At 45.0% G+C, this 10,704-nt stretch overlaps 1 protein-coding gene across 1 annotated transcript in view; it reads right to left on the reverse strand.

Moving 5' to 3' along the window:
- The window catches only part of AP2B1 (adaptor related protein complex 2 subunit beta 1), a 77,347-nt gene that overhangs the window by 14,907 nt on the left and 51,736 nt on the right, over nt 1-10,704 (reverse strand). Inside the window, exons 16-18 of the mRNA XM_009645012.2 lie at nt 10,434-10,580; nt 9,023-9,168; nt 6,376-6,505 (exon numbers count right to left, since the gene is read on the reverse strand). Coding sequence (XP_009643307.1) covers nt 6,376-6,505; nt 9,023-9,168; nt 10,434-10,580 — 423 coding nt within the window. The remainder of the gene's footprint in view (nt 1-6,375; nt 6,506-9,022; nt 9,169-10,433; nt 10,581-10,704) is intronic.

Genomic DNA, 10,704 nt, shown 5'->3' on the forward strand with positions numbered 1-10,704 from the left:
GAGGGGCTGGAAAAGCAGCGCCTTCTCTCCAGTCACAGTTCTAGAGGCACACTCCAAATTAATATGCTAACCCTGTCCCTGCAGTTATAAGAATGCTATAAAAAGGTATCTGCTGACCTGCTTCTCAACTCTGCAGAAACATACTGAGTAAGCTGCTTTGGCTATACTCTGGAGAGCTACCCAATTAAGATGCTCTGAAGCGCAATTTCTTCCCAGCAAAGAAAAGCAAGCCACATGCCAGCCTTCCTCCCAATCTGCATCACTGGGTTCAGTAACGGCATCACGTGTCACCTTGCAAGTATCTGTAATGATGCAGAAACCAGCTGTTTCAAATAACTCTAGCAAACAGGAAAGGAAAAGAGCTACAGTTTCTTTAAACCTACAGCACTAGGGCAGGACTAGTAAGCTTTTCAAGACGAGCTTCTGTCGTTCAACACCACGTACTTCCCCTGAACAGCCAGGCAGGAACTGTTCGTGCTGTCGTCACCAAGATCTGGTCCATGAAAAGGCACCTGCAGATACCTGGATGGGGAAACTGGCACCAAGAAGAGGCTAAGAGGCCCTACCAGTTGATAACAGCTTTCCAAGGTCACGCTTCAACCTTTGCACTGCCACATCAGGAGCATCCGATGCCATCTGACAGGCTACAAAAGCAACTGCAGGCAGAAAGCAGATCCACAGCAGCACCTGTGAGAAACTGAGTAGCTAATAACAGCGACTTGCCATAAAAATCCAGTGCTCCTCAGGTGGGAACGTCGGCCTGAGACAATCAATGACATCCAAAATGATACCAGTAGCTGAGAAGTCTCTCCAGGTTTGACATGCTTGAAAGGCACTTCCACCTGCATTCAATAAATGCTCCAGTCCAGACTAACTTTGCCTGTGGCTCTGCAGCTTTAACCTGCCGACCTGGACATGAACTATTAAATCTTTAACAAGACCTTCAGCTTCAGGCATTTGTGGGTTGAAACAGAAACATTTTAAATAAAATGTTTTTCCATCTACAGTCTTTTTGAAAGGAGGAAAAAAAAATATTACTACCTTGTGAATTTAGTCAAGCAGACTACAAAGCTTCTGAGGGATAAAAGTCAAAAGGTGCCAGATTTTCATGTAATGCTTCACTGCTGAAAAGGTGTGAGCCCACCAAAATTTGGCACAGGATTCCCAGTCACTTATGTCTTGTTCATGATCTGACTAGAGGAAGCAGCACGTCTAGAAATAACACCTGGAACACATTTGCTCACCTTGCAGCATGAGCACCCTTCTGTTGTCCTTCCTTGCAGCACAACCCTGATAGCCGACACGTTGTATTTTGGGGAAGAGGTATCTCATAAGAACAAAACTAAGTTATTTTCTTCAGTAGTGTAGGTTTCTGATGCTTTAAATCCCAGACTTGAGCATAAGAACCGACTTTCAAAGTCAAGTCTGAAAGCAACACAGATGCTTTCCATCAGCAGCAAGTACACAACATACCCACTTGGAATCCCATTAGCACCTACACTAAATTAAGGATTTACTTCAAGTTGGGTTTTGCTTTAGAGCCTGGTAACAGCCAAACTGTTAAGGCGAGAACAACTCTCCTCTGCAGAGTCTTTTTTACCTCTGCCAGCACAAGGTCATGGTTTATTCCGTGACAGTCTGCTGCTCTGGCTGTCAGATGGCCCCAGGGAGCGCTAGCTACTTCACTTCATTTTGTTTGACACGTAGGGTTCTCGGGATCCTACGGGTGCTTGACAGCCACTGCCAGCTGGGTGCTCTACCTCCAGGCACAAGCCTCAAGCCCGGGCAGCGGAGCTGTGTGCAGACAGGGAGGCTGGGTGCTGCGCCCCTGGCTGCGGCTGTCATCTCCGGGCACGCCGCTTACGTCAACGGTCAGGGAACAGCGAGTTACTGGGAGGGTTACGCTCTCATGTGCGCCTGGCTGTACTTGAAGTTCAAAATGTACATTTTTATCAAATGTGCTGTACCATGTGGCAGACCTGCCCTTAATCGGCAAGCCAACAGCTTTCCGCAGCTGAGCTAGGAACTGGCCACAGATGCCAAGCTGTGATCCGAGTCCTTAATTCAGGGAGCTCCCAGGAGGATTCTCTTTGCTAGAATAAGACCCTCACTAATAGAGGCTGTTAAAAAAAAATAACCTAGGCAACAAACCCAGGAAAACACTCCACATCCAGCCACCCAAGGCTGTTCTGTGGTGGTTGGCCCAGTAATTTTGCCACAGCTCACACACAGGCTACTCTTGTGCCATTTATCAAGCAGGCTCTGGAGGAAGAACATCTGCTGGCTGGACTTGCTGCTCACGCCAATTCTCAGCCTTGTTTTTATGGAGAGAGCTGAATGCGTGAAATCTGTTCCCAAGTACCAAGCGCTCTGCATTTGTGACCCAAGATACATTAACACTTCTGATAAATGAGAGCTCCAGTGGTTCTGCATTGCAAGTGAGACACTGAAGAGTGGAGGAGTGATGAGCTACAGCAGAACTGAGAGCAGAAGGGTAAGTATGATCTACCGCATTAGCAAGACCAATCTTTTCTCAATGAAGAAGCTGCACCTTCATCTGCCTAGAAATGTTTTGCCAAACTCATTGGAAGAAATAAAAATGCCCTGCACCTTACACCGCTTAGCGGCAAAGGAGAAGTCTGTGTTTCCAAGTGTCACTTTTCAGGAAGAAATGCAGCTGGCAGATCCTTCCCTTTCAATACTCACCAGATAATTTTATGAGCATTTTGGAAAACTGAAGCTATGCTTCTTTCAGCTGTATGCTCAGTAGCTGCAACAAACAGCCCTGGCAGCTGACAGCAGGTAATGCTGGGGAATGCAACACACTGATTGTCAATTTTAAATGTGGATCCCAAGAGAATGGCAATGCTCCAGACTCAGGCAGACTCACTACTGCTCCGAGAGTCCCTGCAGCTTGTTTTTGATCGTATTATCTCCTGCAAGTGGTTACCATCTCACAGAAGAGATTATTGTATTCGTTGCAGTGACAGGCCAGGCCTGGGCTCTGAAACTCTCGCAGCAGGCTGGCTCCACTTCACTTACTTCCAGGGTTAGGGGAGCAGTTCTCATGTACCCAAATGAAAAAATTGAGTATTCTGATTTCACAGCACTTGAAAGGCCATTTATTAGGAACAGTGATTCTCTTTAGCACAGAAAGGCTCTCATCCCAGACATTTTCTTATCCCAAATTTGACTTGAAGTTGAAAAATAATCTGCAAAGACGATTCCTCACCAATGCAAATCCTTATTTCAGAACTTATTTTCCTCTTTGAGAGCTCACGGTCTCACACGTGGTGGCAAAGATACCCCATCCACTCGAGCTCGCACGACCCTGACAGCCTACATGTCACCAGAGGGGTTTCCCTGCTTTGACTGTGAAAAGGCAGCTATGGGACCCAAACAAGCCTGAATAACCACTACAGCCATCTCCCTGGCTAGCAAATGAGCCCCACTACAGCCATCTCCCTGGCTAGCAAATGAGCCACGGCTATCAGACACTTGTGAAGCTCAATGCACCCTCTCACACGCCTTCGGGCAAGAGCTTGTTACCACTTAGGAGTGCCCTGTTCTGCAGAGGCAGCTCTGCACAGGGGAACCACAGCACCTGCATGGGCCAGGTAGCCTCCAAAAGGCTGACAAGGCACTGCAAGAGTGTCCCCCAGCAGAAGTTAGCAGCACACAAATACCTAAGTCAGATTTTCTTTAGCAATAGGCACGCTCCAAAGACATCCTGACAGCAGCTTTTAAACCTTGAAGTAGTAAAAAAGATGAACCAGAGAGCAGGGACTGGAGTCCCTACAGTACTGTGCCCAGTCTAACTTTGGCATTAGTCTTTGAATAAATTACTCCTTGATTGGGGGTTGAATCCAAGTCAACAGGTCAAGAAAATTATCATCACTACTTTGGGATGGGAGGGAGAAGCCTGCTATTCATTATTGCAAGACGCAAGGTGACTGGCAAACAGAAGACACTTCAGTCGGAAACCATAATTGTATTTCACCTGAGTAAGCTTCTGAAAATATTTCAGTCTTCCTCATGTTCTTGTAAAAACGGCTTTTTTGTCAACTTGTCAAATATTTTAGTTTCTTTCCATGATTACAACGGTTAAGATTAAACCAGCTGTATTGGGTGAAAGATTAGAAACGGTAATAAAAATAACCTGAACAAGACTTGAATTCATTACTTCTGAAATAGTTGCCTCAGGAATGTACAACTAGTCATCTTTGAAGTTTCTAATTAACATGACAAAACGTTGAAAGCTATCAGTTTGGTTAATTCAGGACTTATTTTTCTTGTTACTACAACAAAAAAACCCCACCAGAATAGGAGATGAACATAAGGTCCTCAAGGTTCAAACCAGTCCTGCATCTACTTCAATGTTCCCCAGCTCAGAAAAACGGCATTAAGCAAATGCAACTTGATGAGTGTTTTGGTTCTTCAATGAATACAGGAACATTTGTATTCTCTACTCCTATATTATGCTATAAATTGTTCCCTAAGTAGGTCACCAAAACAATTTCTGAACATTTCATGACAGATAATTTCTACATGAACTCACAAAACAAAACCAGAGCCTTGGCTGTCAGGACAATGACAGATCTCCATCAAACCCACTGCTGTCAAAAAAGTAAGGGGAGTGCTCTTTTTAACTTGGCGTCTGCTATCATGATTCAACTCTTTGCAGAGAAATATACTATTACTCCATATGGCAGCTTCCCCAATTGTAAAAGGGCAGCCAACTTCTATGGCAATGAGAGAGCCAGCAAATTAGCAACTAAGTCTGGCACTAATGAATGCTCTGCTGCCTCAATATAAGGTAGCCGGAGGTTTCCTCGTGTGTTTTCTCTTTGCTTTGTTCTAGCAGAAGATGCTACAAGAAACAAACTGCGTTCCAATTCCTTTAGAGATTTAATAACCCAAATACTTCAGTTCCTTCTTGATCAAAGGAAGCAGCAACTTGGGAATGCCTCGTTGAGAGTCCCCAGTGTTATGGAGGCAGATCAGGATCTCCTAGAGACTTCCAAATTTGCTTCAGAGCAGGAGGTAGATTTTACCACAGCTGACCCAAATGCAGTGATGCAACTACATCCTTATGACCTGGATGCAGAGGGAATCCAGCTTTTCCATAAGCTGCAAGGGCCCTCTGTGGGAGACAGGCACATGTAATTCATTCACCGTCCGCATGCTCCCCCATCGCATGACTGAGCTCAGAGCCGGAGTGTAGGACTGCTCGTTTGAGTGCCAGAGAAGCTATTTCAAGCTGTTTGCCCAAAGACTCATCAATAAGTCATAAGTCCCAGAATGGAAGTCAAAAGAAGGGGAAAAAACAGTTGCTCAGGCAGAATAAATAGCAACTTCCATTGCATTTTCTTAATCTAAAAAGAGAATGAGCTGCTTCAAAACATTCCCCTCTATGGGCTGCTACGCTACAGGAACCCAGCCTAGTTCCATCTCCTGGAAACTTGAGGAGAGACATGCTACAGTGCAAGTTAACCGCACTTTTGGGATACTGGGAAAATCACCCTGGAGGACCCAGCTACACGGAGCAGAGAGGAGTCACTCGCTGAGCTGCGCTCCAGAGCAGCTGCACACAGCAGCAATAGGGAAGAGCCTCTGTCCAGGGAAAACCATCTGCCTGATGAGCACTTCAGGACCAATGTCCCTAAGGCATGCCAGAACTGATGGAGACAGTGTCTGGTCCAAACCACAGGGGAACATCTCCCTGGATCTGTCGTGCCTTTATCAGATTGGCAGCCCAACCTGATAAAAAGCCTCTTCTAGGGAATGCTGTCCCCAACACACACCAACAGCCTCATTAATGAAACATTGGCAGCTTATGTCACTTCTCCCCTGCCTTTCCTGGAACACATCTTGTTTGCGTTGGATTAAGCTATTCAGGGCAGGGATGTGCCAATGCCTTTGTAAAGCACCCTGGAAGTTAAGAGCACTAGAGAAATATTAATCACTCGGCAGTTGCCATCTTTCCTGCAATTCCTTTAATTGCCTCAATTCTTGCTGACAGCTATCGCTGCCTGCAACTCCACAGGCATGCTCAGACCAGCTCCAGCTCATAAGCCCAACCAAACCTCAAGCCCAGCTTATACAAGAGTGTTACTGGAGCAGACAAAGACCTTAATCAACACAGATGCAAGCAGTGAGGTGTTTGAAAAGGCAAACTCACAAAATTCAAGAAGCGTCTGCTTCAGTCCTCCTGGAGGAAACAAGAAAAAGGAATAGGAAGTTTTGGCCAGACTCATGGGCCCACACCCTATATGCATGATATTTTGTTACTAGAGTCTTACCACATTGTGTTGAGCCAAACAAACTGGGCTGAGCACCTGATCTCCCCGCTGCCCAGAATGAGACAATCCTTACCTGGAGGTTGTTCAGAGGCTCCATTTTCATGACTGGTCCCAGAGTGTTGAGGGGCAGGGAGACATCGATACTTTGGTTTGGCATCAGAGGCGTGTGAATGGCCAACGGGGTGCTTGGGATGACCCCAAAGCTGGGCAAGAGAAAAAAACCACAGGTGACGAGAGCAGCACTGTATTGCCCAACACCTATTCCTTTTTTGCCAAGCGTGAGCTGGCTCATCTTCCCATTGCTCCTGAGCTGCCCCTGCTGTTACTCCAGGGGAAGAACACAGCTCAAAATGTGCACCACGGCAGACACTCAAAGTAGGACAAGGCACAGGAAACTCAATCAGGTTGATCTCCCTGACAACATGCACCGTCCTGCCCAGGGGACCAGTATCTGGGAACTCTTCCATTACCCACACGGCACTGGTCTACATGCTGAGCAGCAGCCTGCCCAGCAAGGAGCAGAACCTGGACTCAGACTCAGGCCTGTGGGTTCTCTCTTACAGAGCTGCAGAGCACTAGAAGTAGAGTATATCACACACTGCATGGCTGTTATATCATTGAGAGCCATGCAAGAAGGAACTGGAGCCAACACAGAACAAATCCACAGCCAAGGAGGAGTACGTGGTTTGTAACAGAGCACTGTAGAACAAATGAATCAACGCAGCCAGCTGTCTGGTCCCAAATGACAGCGTCTGGCTCTGTTGCTTGGTTTGAGGTTCCTTCAGCTGTGGACATACACCACATAGCAAACCGAATGCCGAAGAGGCATTTAATTCCACAGGCACTTCTACTTAGTGTGGAGAGGAGGAAAAGCAGCTAATATTTAACATAACACTTCTGTACTATGTACTGGCTTCTTTTCGAAAGCAGATGGAAGTTCAGATGCATAAGCTGGCTTTGGTGTCCACTTGCAACTGCGCTTCTCTTTAGCACAATTCACATTAGCTTAGAGGTGATAGAGCATTTACAGAAACAAAGATGTATGGCGTGTATTTTTATTTTATGCACTAAAAACCTGATACTGTCTCTGTACAAAGTGAGCCGCACGTGTATTGGCTATGTCACTCTTTCAGAAACCAGCAGATGCCCCATTCTTTGTTCTCCGTAGTTTTCAGCTTTAAGGAGCTGAAGTAAGAATATTCTCAGCAAGGGCCTAGCCATGTGATTTGCCTTCTGCAGCCACTTCACCTTGTGGAACATAAACCTCAGTGTTTTCCCTTAGACTCAGAGGGAAAAGAAAGTTGCATTTTGCTACTAAGTGGCTGCAGTATTACAGCACACTAGAGCTCTAGCTTTCTTTTATTTTTTTTTTTAATGCTTTATCCCAAGACTGCAGTGAATGTGATTAGTAGCAGCATGAGAGGGGGAAAAGCAATAGAAGCTTCCCAATCACAAACCTTAACATTTAAACCTAAAGAGCCAACCCACTGCAGCTCTTTCCAATGCACCAGCCACAGTGGAAAGCAGCGACAAGAAAACAGTATTTGTAGAAGAGTAAATAGTAGTAGATTGCATACAGAGCATGTGCTGATATGCTGCAAAAGGAGAAACTGCTACGGTATGGTATTCTTACATCCTTGAGATGTACCATGTAGGTGTGGCTAGAACACAGCTTGATGTATGGGGAAAAATCACAAGCAAAACAGCTTTTTTGCAGGCCAATTTGCACAAAACATTTGCATATAGCAGCTTAGCAAAACTCTCCAGAAAATATAGCAGTCCAGGGAGAACGTTTACTAAGACTTACTTAGCATAATGTCTTTTGTAAGTAAATATTATTCGTCCCAAGAAATCCCAAATTTGCAAGGCTAAAAGTGATATTAAAGAGATGGTTTCATTGGATCTTTAGTATAGGGAACCCTTTTCCAGTGAAAGGATATTAAGAAATATGGGGAACACTTCAGTCGCAATATATTCTTTACAGTCTTGATAAGAACTAGCCCAGTCCTTGCTCAAGATAACATATAGCAAACCATATGATAAGCTCTCTGACCGGGAAGGGTATTTGTGGGAAGACACGGTGGCTGTACTGCCATGTCATGTCTTTTGGCTGAGAGGGGTTTCTGAGAACAATCTGTATGCTCTAAACACTCAAGTGGCTGCTCCTTCTGACAAAACTGTTCTGCTGCCAATTACAGGGAAAACATGTGCCATAGGCTCTTACCTTTCAACATCTTCATTGACAAATAGCTTTATTAATGAGACCCGTACTTCCAGACAGTCTGAGGGGCAGCACAGCAATTAAGTCAGGAGGTAGAGGCATTATGGATTGATACTTGTGCAGCTCAAATGCTTGCCTGTTTATGCTCTCACTTTCCTCGGGGCACTTACTGGCTATAAAATCACTAACCTGCCTATCAACTCATGAGGCTGCTTTAAAACTCTGCAGATATTAAATGGGGCAGATGCTGTTTCAGAGCCAGGAGAAGGACAGGACCGTCTGCTGCCTGTTCCCTCACAGATTTACCAGTATGCATTTTCAGCTCTTTCACGCAACTGTGGTGTGATGGGAGAGTTCAGGCTGTATCATCCAGCTGTTTCCATGACTGCATTATATACCTACATAAAAGTTCTCCCTATATCTACCAGTGTAGGCAGACTCCTTACATAGGAGCACACAATCTTTTTAATATAGCGGACAGAGTGTATTGATTTCTTACCTGTTCTTATTGAACTGAATGGCAAAATCGGTCATGTGCTGCAAAGCCTTATTGGTGAAGTTCATCTCCATGTAGATGTGTCCCTGCCTGTGACTGAATGTGCCCGAGATCTCCAATCCTTTAGCCTTCACTGCAGGCAACCAAACCTTGAACACAAGAGACGTCATTCAGCATTAGAAGTCTGGCCCAAAGATAACAAGCAAGCAGTTTTCCCAAACAGCAGGAAAGTTTGGAAAGAGTTTGGAAATCCAGCTACATTGGCACATTAAGCCCACAAATGCTAAAGAAAGACTACAGGGAAGGTATGACATGGGGTGTTGAAAGGATCAAGCTCACCAATGAGAAATAAGCTTGCTGCTCCTAATCCGTATTTGTTCACAGCACTCATGTAAGAATTCAAATATACTATAATATTAGTGTGCACAAGAAACAGTGAAAGCTTGTGTCCATCACACTAATGTGAGACTTACCAAGTCTGCTGATGGACAGGCTTCTCCAAGGATCTGTGGGGCTATTAGAGGCAGGACAATACTAAAGTTTGAACCAAATAAAATCACAGGGCTGGTACTATTAGCTATTTGGGTTCTGGATTCCCAAGTCATCTTTGTGGGAAAAATCCAGACTCAAGTGGGGCAAAATTAAGTACTTGGCTCAATATTACTGGATTGTCTTGTACTTGGTCTTATATATGGTATAATACTTGTAAGCAGCTAAGGACCAAAAGGTTTGAGTCTGTTCTGCAGTACCTTGAGATTCTAGATTTCATAGGATGACTTCAGTTTATTTATCCATTGACTATTTAGTAAGAGTGCTAATTTTTGTTTATTCCCTTTCGGGCATGAAAGGCTAACCCTGAGCTCCCTGTGGCTGCTTCACAGCCTATTACCAGAACCACGTTCTGCATCTCGCGAACCCTTCAGACCAAGCATGCTTCAGTCAGTGCGTCTGTGATCTCTGTCACTAACAGCATTTATCCGCATTACACTGCGGCACGCTCATCCCAATCATGTGATTTTATCTTCACTGTCATGTTGCATTCCTCCAAATAAACGAATCTTCCATGAAAGTTGTAACAAATCGTATCCTGCCCTCAGTTTCCTGGGGAAACTTGCTAAGAAGTAGGTCTCCAGGAAAGCTGCTCTGACAAAATTAAAATTCTCATATCTTATATAAGCCATTCTTTAGAGTAATATTGTTACAGGCAAAACGAGGGAACTGCTAAAAAAATGGAAGTCTGTAACTAACATGGTCTCCAACACACTGTTACTTTGCCTGGAAAAAAACCCAGGGCGTCTCTGATGGGACCGAGTCAAACCAGAGACTAACAGTAAAGGGGACAAGTGAGCAACCTCAGACTTCTTGCAGCCTAAGGTAAGGCAAAACACTGAAGATGTTCTTTTTCCTTACGTACAGACTTCGGAGCCACATATCCTCCAGGAGCCATGCCTATACCAGATGAGAGCTCGAAGAGATCGTTGAGTCCACTGCTCACCACTGCTGGGGTGGGTGAAGGGGCAAAGGTGGCTGGCACGGAAGAGGGAATATAGGTCTGCCCCACCTGGAGGAGTTAGAAAGAACAGGCGCTGATTAACATCACATATGAAGTACACTACTTATTTAATAAAGCATGAACTTGGGCAATATCCTAAATATTTTAAAGCCATTTGCAGCTTTCCTGCTGA

Source organism: Egretta garzetta, unplaced genomic scaffold, assembly GCF_000687185.1.
Source record: "Egretta garzetta isolate BGI_Z169 unplaced genomic scaffold, ASM68718v1 scaffold108, whole genome shotgun sequence".
NCBI lineage: Eukaryota > Metazoa > Chordata > Aves > Pelecaniformes > Ardeidae > Egretta > Egretta garzetta.